This window comes from Limulus polyphemus, unplaced genomic scaffold (assembly GCF_000517525.1).
Source record: "Limulus polyphemus unplaced genomic scaffold, Limulus_polyphemus-2.1.2 Scaffold62, whole genome shotgun sequence".
Taxonomy (NCBI): Eukaryota; Metazoa; Arthropoda; class Merostomata; order Xiphosura; family Limulidae; genus Limulus; species Limulus polyphemus.
This window is the reverse complement of record NW_013665672.1, coordinates 299600-319848: the sequence shown is the minus strand read 5'-3', so window position 1 is coordinate 319848 and position 20249 is coordinate 299600. Positions and strand designations below refer to the sequence as shown.

The 20249-nt window shown below is 31.4% G+C and overlaps 1 protein-coding gene across 7 annotated transcripts in view; it reads left to right on the top strand.

Moving 5' to 3' along the window:
* The window catches only part of LOC106464640 (angiogenic factor with G patch and FHA domains 1-like), a 44917-nt gene that overhangs the window by 21105 nt on the left and 3563 nt on the right, over nt 1-20249 (top strand). For 6 of the 7 annotated variants that reach the window (XM_022392882.1, XM_022392900.1, XM_022392908.1 and 3 more), the window contains 6 exons: nt 6125-6226; nt 7924-8086; nt 9958-10043; nt 11642-11775; nt 15272-15371; nt 17924-18108. In XM_022392882.1, the coding sequence (XP_022248590.1) occupies nt 6125-6226; nt 7924-8086; nt 9958-10043; nt 11642-11775; nt 15272-15371; nt 17924-18067 (729 nt within the window). In that variant the 3' untranslated portion in view covers nt 18068-18108. Of the gene's footprint in view, nt 1-6124; nt 6227-7923; nt 8087-9957; nt 10044-11641; nt 11776-15271; nt 15372-17923; nt 18109-20249 lie in introns of those variants that run through there. The other variant, XR_002611893.1, reaches the window with a different exon arrangement.

Genomic DNA, 20249 nt, shown 5'->3' with positions numbered 1-20249 from the left:
TTCGTTCCTTCTTTACCAATTGGATTTAACTTTTGATATGATTGGTGTTTTCTTCCTTGTCTTCTTCCCATAATTAATTCCTGTTGTCTTTACTTCAGTCAGGTACCTTACCTTTTACCTGCATCTCACCCCCATCATACGTTGGAGGTACTTCCATCGAGCACTGAGACTATACCTCGTCCATTTATCTCCCATTATCTGCTTCGAATAGCTGTTTCTTCCTCATTGGGGTACCTTGTCTTCTTCCCATAATTAATTCCTGTTGTCTTTACTTCAGTCAGGTACCTTACCTTTTACCTGCATCTCACCCCCATCATACGTTGGAGGTACTTCCATCGAGCACTGAGACTATACCTCGTCCATTTATCTCCTATTATCTGCTTCGAATAGCTGTTTCTTCCTCATTGGGGTACTGTCTTCCACCTGTCACAGTCCTTCATTCTTTGGTGAAACTGTGACTGGTCAAGTTACCTTTTTTTATATATACCTTATATTTTTCAGGGACATGTCCCTTTTTTTCTTCAAGGATCCTTCTCTGTGGTGGGTGTTGCCTATCCAGGTATACTTCAACTAGTCTCATCTGCTTTGTAAGGTCATGATGACTTAATTATAATTTCCACGGCCACAAAATGCACATTGTTGAGATGGGGTGTCCCACAAGATCACTTGTAGGTTTTTCTCGATATATATATATGCTTGTTAATATGCCCATTCTGAACTGTATTAACCTATGGACTTCATGGGTAAAGCAGAAGGGGATAGCAGCCCATCTTTGCCATTCCCTAGATTGAATAAATCAGGAATGGTCTGCTTTTTAAAATAGGGTTTTTGTTGTAGTTTTAGAGTGAGCCATCAAAATTAGTAAACTCCTTCAATTTGGATCCCTCATTTTACCCTCACACAGATGTTAGTTTCCGGTGGCTGGGTTTTGGATTCGACGCAGGACCAATCAACATAAGTCCTCACATATGTATTACTGGTGTCTCTGTTCCTTCACTCAGTTGGCCTCATGTTCATTGCTAACACGTTATGGGTCACGGTGGATGAAAATGCAGGTTGCTACAGTTCTTCCTTTTGGATGTGTTCCTACCATTTTACTTCAATGTCTGTGATATTTCTTATGACCCTGGTGTAGAGTATACCTGGTGCAGAAGTGGTGCAGTGTCCCACATATGGCCTTCTACTACAAGGATCTCACTTTTGGGTATTCTTTGGATGCTTATTTCTATCCCTCCCATCAGTCCCTCCATCTATTCAATGTGGGGTTCTAGCTATATCTGTGAGAGGAGGTAATGTACCGTATGGAAGTTATAATTTTCCTATACTGAAAATATATTCCCAATAGGTACTTACCTCATCTTACACTTCCCACCCTTCCTCCCCACTGAAAATCAGTGCTTCCATTTTTTGCCAAAACTCGAAGTAATTGTTTGGTAGAATCAAATAGAGGGAGTCACATGCAACAGGAGGGTGTGTGGCATGCCTATTTATGGAGGGTTGTTGCATGATAATTTGTATATGAGATGCAGTTGAGCCACGATGATCATGGGAGTGCAAGGCTTGTGGCTTGCAAAAAAAAATTCATAAAGAGGACAGCACAGAACGAGAATAGCTATATCTGTGAGAGAAAGTAAGTAACTATCGGAAATACATTTTCAGTGCAGGAAAATTATAATTTCTTGCAATTTATTTGCTTGTGTAGTTACACTAAAATTTCTTACTACATTTTGAGGCCTCAAGTGGGGCTTTTCTCTACTTGTACTGCCCTCTATATGTGCAAATTTTCTCTCGCCTCTAGCTTTGATACTTGATACTTCCACCTACCTCACATGTTTTCATGCGAGGTAACTGTGATAGCATGCAAATGAGCATACGATAACCCTCCACCAATAATAGGAGTGCAACACAACTCCTAGTAAAGCTGACTCCCTCTACGCAGCTTAGCTCAACTTCACTACCATGATTTTTCACTCAAGCTTTACTCGAAGAATTTCAGTCAGTTACTTTTTTTAGAGAACTTTGTTGTTGTTTTTTTGTTTGCCACACTTCAGTTCTCAAATTTTCACTTGTACGCATTAATATTACGTGTCTTAAAATTTTTTAAGTGTTTTTTTTTTAGTTTCCTGTGGGGATTTTTGTTATTTCCATTCATAGTTATCATGAATTCAGAGTTTAATGTTACAACTACTAATACTGCTGTTTACAATGGCTTCTGGTACACAATTATTGGCAGAAAATATTACAGACTTGGTTCATTGAAAGATGGCTTCTGAATCAACTCAAGATTATCCTGTCATGTCTTGTTCTAGGGTGCCTGAATGAGAGGATAACAATTTTGACAGCCTGTTTCCTCCTCCTCCATCCTATGCTACACAGTCACGTTTACTTCCATTGGATGAGCACAGGCCTCCTCCTCCTTTACTGGAGTTGGTCAACCAGGTTTATGTTTTGTTCTTGTTGCCCATTTGTTTTGGTTCCTCCTCTTCCCCTTTAAGTGAGACACCTTCAGACCAATATCTTGTTCTCCTCCCTCACCTCCCTCCTCCTGCCAATAGGTTTGTGGGGACCGATTATGTTCTTGGGTCAGTGTGCTGGCATGTGGACCACTTATAAATTTATCTCATGTTATCTGCATCATCTGACTGTTTCCTATTCTACAGTTACTATCTACCTCCTGAGCTCCATGTTTTCTATATGAGTGGGTAGGTGCTCCTTTTATTTTATTTTTTTTACAGGGGTTATTTTTACATATGAATCTTGCCCAATTCTGAGCATTGCCTGACCACATATACTTAATTTTTAAACCTGCACTGTATGGCCATTAGGGTCAGTAAAGGCCACCATTGAGATGGGGTATTCCATGCTTGTAGGTTTTTCTCATTGTGTTGTGTCCCACTCCTATTGGTGGAGGGTTGTCACATGCTCATTTGCATGCCATCATACAGCTGCCTCACATCAAAATACATGAGGGTAGGTTGGAGTATCAAGGCTAGAGGCAAGCAAATATATGTGCATACAGAGGGCAGTACAAGTTGAGAAAAGCTGTTATTTGAGAGGAGGAAAGAATCTTTTGGAAATACATTTTCAGTGTAGGAAAGTGTTAATATTTATATTTTAAAAAGTCCTATAGCTGTCATGCTATGTGTTTGGAGTGTGTGTTTCAGTGATGATGAATTAAGTTTTTGCATTATTAACTTTTATTAATGCGAGGTCAGAGATGGGGTTGTACTGACAACTGGGTTGTAACAGTTGTTGTCAACCAGTTTGCTCATATAAATGGCATTTCAAACTGCTATGCCCATCATATCACAGCCAGCTTGAAGAAACCTGGTATTGGGTAAAAGACTTTATTTGCATTAGATATAGTAGAATATAGTGTGATTCACATATTTTGCACTCTTCTTTACCATCACTCAAAAGTTCTTATTAATAATTCTATATTTTTGACATCTCCTACCCATGGATGGTATAACATGGCATAATTTAAAATTCAAAAACAGCTAAAATGGGATAGAAAAAAATCCATTATTTAAAAACAACATTTTGCCATTGTTAACATGGCATCATCAGGTATTCAGCACAATTGTACATGACACTTAAGTACACCCAATTGGTGACATCAACCATATAACTTGAACTAGCATAAGTATAAACCTACTCCTTGTGTTTTATTCATTAAAGGTTTGTATTCCTTTATTAAAATGGCTTCTTTTATTTTACATTTATTAATATTAGGTTGTCGACAAATTATTTTAACAATTTTCTTTTCATTACAATGTTCTGTTACAATATTCCAGTACTTAAATTTCTAACAGTCTCCCTAGATAATATTAGTCCATACACTCTACACTGTAAAATACTTCATTCTCAATAGTAGTCAGTTTAATTCTATTTATAAAAAATTATATTCCTCATTTTTCCTTGTGAAAAAATAAAGTTGCCTGCAATTGGAAGTTTATATATCTTTTCTATTTGTTTCTAGTCTTTTTATCCTATTTGATAGGCCAGGTACATAAGGAATTACACAATAAACCAAATTATCTGAATAATTTTTCTTTTTTTCTGTCAACTTATCAGTTCTTAAGTGTTTTTCAACCACACTAATATGATAATCATTCTTCTACACCAGTACATTTTTCAGATGATGTACTTCCTTATCCAACTCTTCTTTTGAACTATAATTAATTTTTTTAATAGCTGATAAAGTTTTTATAATCCCTATTTTTTGAAATTTGTGATGACCAGTTCAAGTACAAATCAGTTTGAGTTTCCTTTCTAAATACCTCATTTTAAAACATTATTAACCTTACTAACCATGATATTGAGAAAAAATAACTCACCTTCGTTCTCATTCTCATGGGTAAATTTGATATTAGGGTGTAGTGAATTTAAAAATATAAAAGCTGTTCAACCATTTGTCCTAATGGTGCTAATGGACTGCCCATACTTATTCCCTCAATCTGATCATAAAATTCATGATTAACTTGAAGTACAATTTGTGTTGTTGTAAAAATTAAAATTCGTTTTAAAACTTCTATAGAAAGTTGTGTTCGTGGAAGAAAGAAACAAGAAAGAGCACAATTGCTAGATTTGTTAATCGGTACTTGAGTAAATAATGAAGCAACATCAAATCTAACTAAAAAACTACTAGGATTTAATGTACCTGATAAGTTGCTAAAATGTTCTGTATTTTTTATAACACATTCTCCCTGTAATGCATCAGGTCTAAATATCCAGGCTAAGAATTTACCTACATTATACTTAAATGCTTTTCTAGTAGATACAATAGGTCCGAGAGGTACATCTTGTTTATGTATCTTAGGCAACCCATAAATGTAAGGTGTTTATGCATCACTAAATCTCACAAAATGATAAAGAGAATAATTTAATAAGTTTCTTTTTTTTTAATCTAATAAAAATTGGTTCAGTTTATTTTCTTTATTTTTAGTCGGTTATTAGTTAAAAGTTTATAATGCTCTTGATCACTTAATAATTCCTAGAAAATCAAAATCAGATGTGTGTACACGGTTCACCGAGTCATATCCAAGTAGTTCACACTCCATCTTAAAGTGAGTTAAATGATTTACAGCAGTCGTGTTCCCATGGAAGATTTAATTCACATTAACTTACAAAAGGTGGTCCAAGACAAAGACAGCTTTAAATAACATTGTATAAAAAAATACTGGAAGAAGCATCAGAATATGAGTTCATGTCTAACCAGAGGTGTGATGAACAACAGAGGAATGACAACAAAATGAATATATAAAGCAGTTGTAGCAATACAGTACAAAATGTAAAACTGCCCACTAAAATTATCTTGGAATAACTAATAAAACAATTATAGGCCTTATGGTACCTATAATTGTACCAACTATGGCATGATAGATATAAAAAAACATTGTATAAAAAAATTCTGGAAGAAGCAACAGAATATGAGTTCATGTCTAACCAGAGGCATGATGATCTACAGAGAAATGACAAAGGTAATGCTGTTGTAGTAATGAATTATTGTGATTATTTAATTAAAATGACTCTTGTGCTTTTTACAGACTTCTTTCTCTCATTTATTTGTAGTTTTCAACAGTTGAATGTATAGACAATATATATCATCAGTTGTAAGTGGTACTTGAAACTCTGTTGAGCCTCTGGTCTGTATAAATGTGTGATCTAACTTTGATTGATATGAAAATGTAAGGGTGGATTTATAAATTTTTAAAGGATAGCAAACTTATGTTGCAATATTAATTCAATATACTGTTGAATATTTTTAACAGAATTATCATATTTTTTTACTAGTGTTATAATATTTAATTTGACTTGTTTAATATAATACCTATAAATTATTGATTAACTAAAGAAATTGGTTAGAGAAAAAAATGGCAAGTTTTTGTTATGGAGAAACTCAAAAATTACAATTTTAGTAGCTTATATTGTATAAATTTCACCTTTATGAAGAAAATGTGTTTTTTACTGCTATCAAGTTTATTAGCTTTATATAGATGCTTATATTATTTTTCAGTAATTAAGATTGTGTTTTACTGGAGTTGTTTTGTTGATCATTCCTATTAGATATGAAATATTATCTTTTGATGTATACAATGCTAATGGTTCTACCTAATTACAGGAACATGCAGAAATCAGTTTTGAAGAGATTCATGAAAGATACATGATTCGAGACCTTGGGAGCCAGAATGGAACATTCATCAATTTTATTCGTCTTTCGGAGGTATGAATTATTATGAAACTTAGGTGCTGAGTTTTCCCTTTGTTGTTTTTATGGAGATGAAATTGAAAATTCCCTTATGATACATTACCCCCTCTCACATATACAGCTATTCTCGCACGTATGCAAACACTTTTTCATATGCCACAAGCCTTGCACGTCCACTTACCCACAATTATCGTGGTTCCACTGCGTCTTGTATCCAAATCATCATGTGACAACCCTTCACCAATAGGTGAAATTGGAACATCCAATTCCTTTCTCCACCTCCGATGCCTCCTGTACCCATATCCTTTCCATTACCTCAAGATCCTATTACCAGTCAACATCTGTCTAAGGTGGTCCAGACTCTTTTATCACAGATAGTTTTAAAGCTTGTCAGCCATCCTTCCCCAAGCTTTCACTTCAGGCTGTTTGTAATACCCAAGAACACCAGGAAATGGCATCCTGTGATCGATCTGTGTCACCTCAATTGATTTCTATATCTTCCATGTTTTACATTGGAGTCTTTTCTTACACTAAGGTGGGCTTTCTCTCTGAAATTGTGGATGATCAAGGTAGACATTTCGAATGACTATATACAGATTCCTGTTTCTCATCATTGCTGATGCCATCATTGGTTTGTCCATCACAGGGTTGTGTTACAGATTCTTGCCTTGCTCATCGGGCTTACTTCGGCTCTGTATGTCTTTTATCAGGTGGTCAAAGCTTTTGCCTGACTTATACATGCTTGGGGGTAAAACTTACACCACTACATGGATAACTGGCTTTTGAAAGGGTGCTTCTTTATAGCTCTCACACTGGTCTCTCCACCTGTTCAATGTGAGATTCTAGCTATATATCTGAGAGGAGGTAATGTTTCATATCAGAAGTTATAATTTTCCTATACTAAAAATATATTTCCAATAATTTCTTATCTCCTCTCACACTTCCCACCCTTCCTTCCTCACTAAAACCAGTACTTCCTTTTCTGCCTAATATCGAATTAATAGTTCAGTAGAATTGAATAAAGGGAGCCACTAGCTTATTGCATGAGAATTTGCATGTGAGACTCAGTGGAACCACAATAATCGTGTGTAAATGGGAGTGCAAGGTTTGTGGCATGCAAAAAAAAAGTTTTGAAAAAAAAGGGCAGCACTGAACGAGGGTAGCTATATGTGTGAGAGAAGGTAAGTACCTATCGGAATTATATTTTCAGTATAGGAAAATTATAACATTTAAATATTTGGGTGAAAAACCTTGTTTGAGTTATTTATAATCTAATTCTGAAGAAAAACCTAACTTAAAAATATGGGATTTACCTTTGAGTAGATAGAATGATTATACTTTAATAGCCTTAGAATAGCAGATATATTTTTCAATTTGATTTCAGTAATGAATATCAGAAGTTTAAGATAGCAACAAATATATACATAATTATTAACAAACGAGGTCCTGATATATCCACTATCCAGATTATAATGTTTTTCAGAAGAAATTTCATGCTGGTGCAATTTTTCCTCGCAATTTGTAAAAAGAAAAAGTATCGTTTCCATAAAAAAGGTTCTGTTTGTGATCTATATTCAGATTTTCCTTAAGTCTCTAGACTTAAACTTAAAGGTATAATTTTAGTAAAGAATGGTTGTTTGAATGAAGGAAAGTAAAAGTTTTGGACAGCTTTTTTGTGCACTATTTCAGAATATGTTTTGTCTTATTACCAGCCTAAGCAGCCAAGTGACTTACATCCTTTGAACCATGGTGATGAGTTAAAAATCGGAAATTCTACTTTACTAATACACATTCATCAAAACAAAGAGACTTGTGATGAATGTGAGCCAGGGCTTGTTCAAGCTGCATTAGCTGCCCAAAAATCAACATTGAAAGGTTTGTTATAGCTGTGAAATCAAGCTCATTATTAAGTACACCTTCAAGTAGAATTGACAGCTCTAAATGTACATCTTTAGAAGTCTGAAGAATGTGTGTGTGTGTATACTGGTCAAAATAATCGTGGAATAATATGAGATTTCTCTATTCTAGCTATGACAAGACACAACTACAGTTATTAAATATTGTAAATACCACCACTTAAGTTTTCTGCATGTAGCAATAGCAGATATTTGACTACAGAAAATTACCACTTTATCAGTTACTGATTGGTGCTTCTCTAATAACTAAAACCTCATATTTTTCTGTATAGAGAAATTGTGAAGATGACAACATCTAATATAATTTAAACACTATGTCGTAAATATACTAATAGTTTAACAGCTGTGCTCATCTCTTTAAGTTCTGGTTTAAGTTTATTGATCAATAATGTCTTTTATATTTAAACTCTTCTCATCACATTCTTTAGCAAGAATCTTAAACATAGTGTGATATGTAACTACATCACATTTACCAAGCACATGTTCATGTATACTGAACTTATTATTAATTATTAGCATTTTCTTTGGTGTGTGTGTGTTTCCAGCCACTTGGTGGTGGAACCTATATAGCTAGAATTACATCTAGGACATTTGAATACATATATCACATTAGATGCTTTTAAATATAGAATTCTATTCTTATATTATCCTTATTATGTGAAACATTAATTATATAAATGTTTTCATAAAACCTGTCCACAAATTGATTAAAGAGTAGTTTTAAAAATACAAAAGGTTTCAAGATCTATGCTGTATGTGAATGTATATATATTCTTACCATCAGAATTACCTGGAAAAAGTACAATTCTTATCACTATAATCAATTGTTATTTTGTCATAAAGTTTTGTTTCTCATTAAAGCTGTACTATTCATTGTACTAGTAGATAGTCTGTTTTTATGGTTTTCTAGTAATGATAGTAATGAAAAGCATTTTTAATTTGTATAAAAATGATAGAAAATGGAATGATTAGAGAACTCATTCTGTATATTAAATAAATTGATATTTTCTTTTTGTCAGTTGAACTTCATATTTGTGTATTTTCCATTATTAAGCTTAAAATTTAAGTAAGTTTTTAAGTCTCGAAACAAACTTTTGTTTGGCCAATGAAAAGGCAGCAAAAATTATTGTGAAAGTGATTAAATTTCTCAACAAATGAAAAAATTTGTTCAAAATCTTAAAACACTTCTTTAATTTTCTGCTTTAAACTCAGGGAATCCAATTGAAGGGTGTACAAGAACAATGCAAAACAAGCTTGTGGAAAAGGCTTATCAATCGATTATTGGTTTTCTGATGATGCTTGGCTTAGGGTAGTAAAACATATTTTCCTGTATGTCCCATTTTTAACTATTTCATACTTCAATTATTTTCAAAATTGATGGGATATATGTTGAATTTTAAACATTACCATATGCTCTAAAGATATGCAAAATAAGACCCCTGAAAATGCATAACAATAAAACATAAAAATCAATGAAAGATAAAATTAATGAAATATACTGATTAAATATATAGATGTGTGTTTTAACTCACTCTCCATGTGACTACAAAATTTTGATTTGCTTGATCACAAATTTATATCAGTTTCAACTTTAAATTTTGACTTCTTGTGTTTGATTTTTGTTTGTTTGTTTTTCTCCTGTGGCAATTCTACACACACCTGTTCTCCTTTTACTGGGGCATATTGAAATATTATTATTTTTTATCTTATTTCGTAAAACATCAGAAATACATTTTCAGTGCAAGAAAATGTTAACTTTTGACTGTTATTTTAGTACTTGTTTATGATTATTTTGATGTAACTTGTTTTTTATTTTCCTGGTACTTGCAGACCGATGGATCATAAAATCTAAAGAAGAGAAAGAAAAAGAGCGAAGAAAGGAATTGAAGGAACTTAAAAGGAAATTTGGACTTGAGGTGTTTTTTATTAGGCTTGTTTCTTTTTTATATTAATATTAATTTATCAGAAATATATTTAGTTGTAGTTTTCAAATAAATTAGACCAAGTTTAAAACAAATATTTCAATTTGTAATTGTTGTAGTAAAAACTGAAGCATTTTTGATGTGCTTAAGTAATTGGATGACCTTTGACTTTACTTTCCAGTGTTTCAGTTGTACTCCTTTATCAAGTGTTTGCAGTACAGAAACACACCCAGAGATTTTTGTATGTATAACATGTTCTAATGTGAAGGTATATTAAACACTAGTATTATAACATTAGTTGTAAGTTTAAAAATCTCTGGTTATATGTTTTTGTACAACCAAAACATTGAGAAATAAAGACTTATTCCATCTGAAGTCAAAAGTTCTTTCAATTATGCAAGTAAATATTATTTTAATCAAAGTAATTGGAACAGGGGAAGCCAGGTTTTCCAATCTCTAATGCTGGAGGTCCAACACACACTTTGGTCCCCAAATATATTGATATGTTTGCAATCTTCTTAACTAGATTTGAGTTTTTGCTCTAAAATAATGATCTACCATGACTAGATGAAGACGTGGTAGCCTGAGAAAAAAATTCCAAAAGTTAAAATAGAGTTCAAGGTAAAAATAAAGGTAATTTAAGTTATCTATTTAACTGCTTATTTTCCCCAATTTAGTTCGTATATTAGCCTCCACTGTACCAAAGTACTTCCAAATTTTCACTCTAATTGCAAATATTTTCTGGGATGCAATGCCTATGATTTTAACCCTTAACCTTTTTAAAATGTGTAATATGGTTCACCTAGTGACGTGACATCAGAAGAGGTTAAAACACAATCCAGTTGTCATTGACTTGGAAGAAAAATGGTTAATTAGGTAAATATTCAGTAAAGACAAACTATTAAGGTATAATTTTTGCAATATAGTGAACAATCTTTGAACAGAAAGGAGAAAGTTATTTGTTATTGAACCCATATTTAAAAAACATTTCATAAGTATAAAGTTAATGCACCTCATACAAAAGATTGTAGTATAATAGAATTTAAGGGGAAATAGAAAGCAAGTGTATAGAAAATTTGAAATTTACAATATTAAGAGTTATATAATTTTTTCTAAATCTATAAAACTAGAACAAGTTTTAGAGAGTCTGGTTTGTCTACCAATTTATCAAATGATTCAATTTCAAGCCTTTAATAATACCAAAGAGTTTATAATCCGGATTATTATTTGCGAGTTTTCCACTTGCTGTTTTGAACTAATCAATTATTTATATTCCTAGTGCCATCTATTTTAATATAAAACTGTGTAGCCAGGAAACTATACATCGATAGCAGCTGTATAAACTGACTGTGTATAGTCCCTCTCTCACTATAGTATGCATGAATGAGATCATAATTTAAACACAATCATCTTTGGAAGGTACAGTTGGTTACAAAATGGCATTTAATCCAACCACCAACTAAAATGTTTGAAACCACCTGATGGAACAGCAATTTTATTTTAGTTTAATATATGAATTTCAATCAAACAAATGTTGTTTTATTTATTTGTTTTTTATCACAGTTTGTGGTGATTAGTATTATGTTTGTTAGAGATCCAGTTACCAGATGAAACAGTCAAACACTGTGGAAAAGTTAGGATATCAGGATCGTGCTGAACACAGGAGGAAGACTAAGGGTAGTGACAACCCTCATGAGAAAGATGCTACACCAGCTTCCATGGACCAGTAAGTTTCAAAAATGATTATATGATATTTTCATTTGAATGCAAATTCTTAAAGACGTTTTATTGTTGCATGTAATCCCTAATAGAATAAAACTACAAGGTAAAAGACTTACGATTGGAAAGTTAATCATATAGTATTTAAAGGTAGGGTTTTACACATTTTAAGTATGAACATCTCCAATTTGTGTTTATATAGGTTTATTTGATTGTTTTTCCTAATAGCATGATAGCAATAAAACTAAGATTTTTTTTTCTGATTTTGTGTACATAAAAATTGTTTACACTTGTTAAAACAATAAACCAAGACCAGAATGATATTGTAGTCAATAAATTATTTGTTGTTGTTATTGTCAAATTTTTGTTCTAGCACTTAACTTTGAATTAACTATTTTGATTGTTTCCAATTATGTCATAAAAAATTAAACCTGATTAACCAACAAAAGAGATATTGTTGAGTTACTTAAACTGATCTCTTGTTGTATCTTCACCCTGTTTCTAAACAAAAAAACTATGAAATTTAAGTGGTATCATCTTTGATTTTTTTTTATTAGAGAAAGATAATGTAAAAATTATGAATGCATCTGCCAATGCTCACTTTTTTCTTTTTAACAACATAAGTCACATTTTTTGTACATTAAACTTTTGGTATGGGTGCCTGCAACTTGAGGGGAGTCATATGGGAATTTCACTTGTGCAACAATACATACTGTAACTCTGAGATTTTTTAATGTATTCTTACAAAAACTCATGCGATTAAGTATCTTGTACACAAAGCATGAATTATTTTAATTCAGTGTTTCTACTAAAACTGTTTATTATCTATTGAAGTTATTTGCACTCAAACTCTGAATAGTTCAAGTGCAAGGTGATTTTAATTTTAAGTGTAAAAATACTTTTCTTCATCTTATAATTTTCATATTTCATAGAGCCTCCTAAATGAATATCAAAAGTTTTTTAAGGTAGATTTTTATAATTTTGTTTTTCTCTACCACATCACTAACTGTAGATATTATCAACATAAAGTGCAATGAAATGTTTAAAATTGAGAATAAAAAAAAATTTACATACTTGTTAAATATCTTGTTTTATTTTCCTTTCTTCACCTTTTATTATTCATCTCGGCACAAGTCAGTGGTGCTCTTATGGTGTAATTACATTATCTTCATTATATATGCACAAGATCTTAAATCTTGAGAACTGAAGCGAAGTACGATATATATTTTAAAACATTTTAAACCTTTCAGTTATGTATTTTTAAAACACAAATTATACATGACTGACTATGATATAAAAGATAGACCTAAATATAATTTAACTCCCTAAGTAATTATGACATATGTAGCTAAGAAAAACTAAGTGCTACTGTGGATAAAGCAGTCAACAGTACTGCAGGCAATACATCTACCTGATGATGGCAATTGAGTGCCAATTTCAAAATAACCATTGTTGGATTATAGTGTAAAATGAGCTCTTTTTATTGACTATAAACATGTATATGTAGCAACTGCATGTAAATTATAAAGTTCAAGTATATGTATAGAAGGTGCACGTGGCACCCGTCAGGGGTTGACAAAATTTAGTACTTGTTTCTACTACATTCAGCCAGAGAACTTTGAAACTTACATGTCAATAGGGCAAGTAAAGGTACTTAATTATCTAGACATAAATCTACAAGAGTGGCATTTTCTGTGTGTAAGACAGAGAGTGCTAAAGTTAGGATTTTCATGGCTTGTGACAACACAAAATTGAAGTTTAATTTTTTTTTATAAATGTTTCTTTTGAAATAAAGGAATTAAAACTTAGATACCATAAAACTTTTAACCATAACATACATTTTAATGTTAATTTCATTAACATACATTGATAGTAAAGTTGTTTAATTAAATTTTGAATGTAACTCAGTGACTTGCTCAGAAAAGTGTTTAAAGGGGTTCCCATCTTGAAAGGGTTAATTAATTTTTAACAACAAACTGTAAGTGACATACACTAGAATTTTATATGTTTTTCTTACTCTGGAACGAATAAAGTTTTGATACTGTGTTTCATGGAAAGTTCCATTAAAAGAGACAAAAACATTGTATCTTGACTTGTAAATAACAAGTTGATGATATAAGCAATTTTGTGGCATTAACGTTTTTCTTGTTGGTTTATAATGAGTGCAAGCCAGTCACAAGACATGTATGTGCGTAAAGTGATTACATGATGCTTTTATAATCATTAAGATACATTAAACATATCTTGATCAAAACAGAGGATCTTAAAAAGAGCTCATATTGAAAAATGTCTTACTTACCAAATCCTAATGAAAAAATAAATGCATTATATTTGTCTTAACAAGTTCAACATCTTGGTGAGACTAAAGTTCCCAATTTTGAGCAAAACGTTTTTGTTTCACTCCTATGGGCACATGTATCCAAAAAAAAATACATTTTTTTCTCCCCATCTACTCAATAAAGTTAATTGGTCAATGTTACAATATTCGTATCCAGAAATTAGGAAGAAATGGAAATGTAAAATCTAATAATTTGCAGTATATATTTTTTTATGTACTTGCTTTCTTGCCCACCAGTGACTCAGTAGTAAGTCAGTGGGTTCATCATTCTAAAAATCAGGTTTCAATACCTAGTTGGGCAGAGCACAGTTAGCTCATCGTGTATCTTTGTGCTTTACAACAAACAAACACACAAACTTGCTTTTTCTAGCTATTTTATAGCCATGAATAGTTCTGGGATTCCAAATAATGTTGGTTGGTTTGCCAAACTCTTCCCTGCTTATTCACCATTAAGACATTTTCTATTTACAATAAGGAAAGTTTATCATACCAACATGGGCATTCACTTGTCCCCATGAAAATGAGAAACCTTCCTTTATTCATTCAGCATATGTATATATATATATATTATGCTGCTCTTGACCCCCCCCCCCCAGAAGAATTTCTCTGGATGCCCACATGTATCAGTATTGTCAGTTTATTGGTAATGTACCAAAAATAGCTTCATCACGAAATATCAAATTTAAACACGTTTTATCATGCAATAAACATAAATGTGTACATTTCTTAATCAGAGTAGAAATAGTTTTTAATACTATGTGTGTCGTCTAATGATCATCTACTGTGCATGTAATCAGATTGAAACTTTTTCCATATTTTCAAAATAAAAATTTCAGTGCTTTGGGAGCAGCTAGAACCAGTTTGTAAAGTAACCACAAAGATCATTTTTAGTTATTTCTTGAACTTTGAAATATTTAAATTAAGTAAACGTAAACCCACAGATTCTTATCCAATATCTTGTGAATATATACATAGCTAAGAGAAATTAGCCATAGAGATAAAAGTAAGGTAGTAGTGCAATAGTGTACATTCCTCATGTTGTAGTAGCTGGAATTTTGTGCACTTGTTGTCTTTGTTCATAAGCTATCTTACTTAGCTAATCCTTTTTTTGTTCGTGGATTGTGAAAGAATTTGTTTCCATACATTATTCCTTGATGATTTATAGACCACTTCCTCCAGAAAATAAAGGATTTCAACTTCTTAAGAAAATGGGATGGTCTGAAGGACAGAGTTTGGGTAAATGTCAAACAGGAAAGACAGAGCCAGTAAGTTCTCTTTTTCAAGTCATCATTAAAGTAATATAATAAAACCTGAGGCACATACTAAATAATTTTAGCTAATATTGTTATAATATTGTAAAACTGGAGTATGTGATTGTCAGTATAACACAATTCAATTAAACAATTAATTTCTTCTTTTAAACAATGAAATTTCATTGTATTATAATTGGAGATACAAAAAATATGTATACTGAAAATGATTGTTTTAATAGTAAAATTCAGTACTTTTGGAACAAGTTCAGTAAAACTAGAACAAGTATTTTGAATTTGTCTATAATTTTCATAATAATAATTATAATTTTTTTATAAAAATAATTTAAGCCATTTACAAGTTTGTTATCATAAAACGAAAGCTAATTATGTATTTGTTTTTTTCTATAATCATAGTAATTTTTGTCATGTGTGATATAACTTGAACTTTTCTTGTGGTAATTTCAAATGGAAATCAGTGTGTGTTATCGTACTATAAAAGTTTTCTTAATATCTGTAGATACTTGATATGTCTAAATAATTTATCACAAAAGTGTTAGAATCACAGTACAGAAATATCAGGATATACTCTGTTCATCACCATGAATGTGTTGAACTTTCTGCACAACAGTAAAGTGATGCATAAAAGTGTTCCAGAGTTATTCTGACTGTTCTAAACCAGGAGGTAATGCAAAGGGAAGAGTGACATTATCAAGATGGTGGAGGAAGTGTACTAATGTAGAATGTACTTAAAATATTTTTACCATAATGTGAATATGTTGCACAAATAATATTTTTTGTTTATCTTTCGTGTACAACAGCATTCATCACATAGTCATTTAAAAAACAAAGGTTATCCCTGGAAATAAACCTTGTACTCTTTCATCTTCACTTTACATCATCATAAATCTCATCTTCAAACAAACAAAAAATTAATGCCAACTTCCTGTTCCAGTCCACTCAATACATCCTCTGGAAAACAACATCCATGGCATTTTTTGGAGAGGTGAATTGAGCACACCCTATAATCACAAACTCGTTTTTGTAGTTGAATAAGTTGAGTAATTTATTTCACTACGATTCCCAAATATCAAAAACATATATAAACAAGACCTAAAAAACTTTGTACAAATTCAGCTGAGATTTCTGTAGCATCACTGGTGTTGTTAACTTTACTGTTGATGTTCTTGCCTTTACCAAGTGTCATGAAGGGAATACGTAGTTTATTTTAGAGTGTAGAAACAGTAAGATTTCATCATTCTTTTGTAAGATGTGATGATTTGTTTACCTTATGTTTGCTTCTTTCTTTTCTAAAACTAAGGCTTTTTAATCAAATATATTGGAAACCCTTTTACAAAACAATGAATGTGCATGATAGGGGTTTTTAATAATTTAAAGATCAAGTAACCTGATTAGTACATATATGTTTATATACTGTTTTATGTCTTCAGTTGTTGAATAAACAACTTAATGCTTTGTTAAAGAAATAGAGGAGAACATTTCATTGCATTAAAAAGCTAAGTAGTTATCACTGTATACTTACATATATAAATATACACTTAGTTAACATTTTGAATAATTTGGAAGTGCTACTTGAAACATTGCAACTATGAATCAAAGATTTAAATTCATCTGTGCTCTGATAGACTGTAGAGAAGAACTTGAAATTTAGTGACTAGTAGCAGTTTGGCATAGGTTATTTCTGTTTTGCTCTTATTGCACTTAATAGTAGAAAAAATTTAAAAGTTTGTCAGAAATTATTTATACCAGGTTTATTTCAATTTTGACCTGTTAATGATAACTTATTTATTCACATCTTTACGTAAGTCAGCTGACAGGCCTGAGGTAAACATCTCAACTAAAAGTTTGTCAGAAATCATTTATACCTGGCTTATTTCAATATTGATCTGTTAATGATAACTTATTTATTCACATCTTTACGTGAGTCAGCAGACAGGCCTGAGGTAAACATCTCAACTAAAAGTTTGTCAGAAATCATTTATACCTGGCTTATTTCAATACTGATCTGTTAATGATAACTTATTTATTCACATTTTTACGTGAGCAAGCCTGTCAGCTGACTCACATAAAGATATGAATAAATAAGTTATCATTAACAGATCAATACTGAAATAAGCCAGGTATAAATGATTTCTGACAAACTTTTAGTTGAGATGTTTACCTCAAGCCTGTCAGCTGAAAGTAAACATCTCAATGGAGAAGAATATAATTCTTACACAGTTTTTCATTTTGAAAATCAGAAAATGATTTTTGGAAAATAATGAAAATTTAAGCTCATATTTATGAGCACAACTTTATTTTGTGATTTTTTACTCCATTCTTCACAAAATATAGTTTTCAATGTAGAAGAATGCAGGACTTACATTGCATAGAAAAATATTTTTCAACCAGACAGAATCATTGTTTTACCATTAATGGTTAAAACAGAGTCATAATAATATCAATCCGTATTTTATTTTTGAAGATTCTGTTTCAAACAAGTTCTTTTCTCTGTTTGGTTATAATTTGTTTTTCTTTTATCAACAAACATTTTACTTTCACTTTAGATTCAGATACAGATGAGAAATTCCAAAGTTGGACTAGGTGCTACAAGTGTCTCCTTTACTACAAAACCAACAAATAAAACTAAGCACTGGAAGAAGGCCCAGCAAAGGTTTTTGGAATTGGCAGAAGATCATGCATCACCCTGAATCATGACTGTGCTTTTTGGAAGGAAAATCAAAATTATTAAGTGAGTATTGAGTGTGAAATAACTATTTTGGTTAGAAAAATAGGTGATTTGCATAACATCAGTAGTCATTATCATCCATCTTATCATATTTACTAAACTTAATGTTCTTCTTCATTTTATATATATTTAAATACGTTCCATGGATGGGTTGTTGTACTTACAAATGTGGGTTTGTACCAAGATTTGTCAACAAATCCAATTTAGATCATGTAGAATGTTTTTATTTATAAAATTATTTATACAATTTTAAAATGATTTTAGGCTTTTTCTGTTTCTAGAAAAACTTTAATATTTATTACATTAAACAGTACTTAGAGAACTCTAAAATTAGTACTTCTGTGCTAAAACCTAGGCCAGATGTGGCCTAATTGGTGGCATGCCAGACTGTGGATATGAGTGATGCTTAAACCCCACTGTTTGAGTAACCTAATTGTTGGTGGTTGTTGCTGTTGATTAGCTATCTTCCCTCTAGTCCATCAGCTCAAAATTATGGATGATGGACGTAAATAGCCATTGTGTAGCTTTTCAAGAATATCTGAATCACACAAAGCTAACTAACAGAATATAGTTGTAGGTTTGGTCAGAAGTTTATAAAAAAACAGTTTTTGGTCAGATGATAAAATTACATAGTAAGATTATAATACAATTATTAAAGTGCTAATGCCAACTCAGTTGTAGTTTCTTTTTCCAGTTTACATTTTGTCTTCAAAATTATTCCTTCGTTACTCAGTTTATAAACTCTAAATATGTATATTGTAATATTGATATTTCACTGGATAAGATATTGGCATTACAATACAACATTTTGTTTGATTGACACTGCTCAGTGTTTAATCAACAAAAATAATTACACACTACTACGTGTATTAGTGCAAGTAACATTCTGTGACATTGTCTGAAATGTGCATGTATATGTTTCTTTCCTGTACTCTTACCTCCCTATGGTTGTTTAATGGTAAGCTTGAGAGCTTATAATGCTAAAATGCAGGCCTCAATTCTTATGGTAGGCACAGCACTAGTAGCCAATTGTTCAGCTTTGTGCTTAAAGACAAACAAACCATTAGTGCACCCATAATTCATCAATTTTAAATTCTTTTAAATCATATAAAAGATTAAAATGATATTTAAAAATCAAAATAAAGTATTTTCAACAAATATTAATGCTGGTTGAAAAATAAATGTGAGTACAGTACTTGCTTAGCAACATATAATAAACAAACTTTTTAAAGTTTATGTTTATCATCCATGAATTTACATAAAGTTCAGTTTTATAAGTTGATTTTTTTTCTTATGGGGGTATAATTCTGGTTTTTGAGTGGACTGTATTTGTATTCACTAAAATATAGATGAAATTTGAAATTTTTTTCATTGAATTATTATGAAGTAATAATTGTGTGTCAGTAGTAATCTTGATATAATGGTGCAATTTCAATATTGTGATGTTATTCTCAGAGGAAAATTACTATTTTTTGTAATTAAATATTGTGAGTACATGCATGAAACACACTGATATTATATATATAATTAGAATACTCATATTATTTGATTTATTGATAGTTTTGAAAGAAAAAGTTTTATTGGGAAAACAATTTACTTTGTGCACGTAATGGATTTTGATATTGAACATTTCAACACCGAGACTGGTGTATTCACACATGTTGTGCTGTTGATACAGCGTGTGTTAAGGATTGTGTATGTTATGAAGAATACTTAATAGACCATTGAAAAATAAGCTAATAAATAAGACTCAAAATTAGAAATATAAATAAATGCAAAAAACATGGCTCCTGTGTTTAAATTTGTAGGCTGACTTTAGACTTTTATGAAACTAACAAGTAACTATACCAGTTTGTTAGCTTAGTGGCTTCAATGACAAAGATGGAGTTTAAGCCCTCCTTATGTTTACCTCAAGTAAAACATCTGAATATTAGTGAAGAAACAGCTTTATGTTCAACAAAATGTAACCATGAATAACATTACATTTGACAGAACCTGAACATGAAAGAAGTGTAACTGCAAGTAACACTACATTTGACAGTACCTGAACATGAAAGAAGTGTAACCACAAGTAACACTACATTTGACAGTACCTGAACATGAAAGAAATTTAGCCATAAATAACATTACATTAGACAGTACCT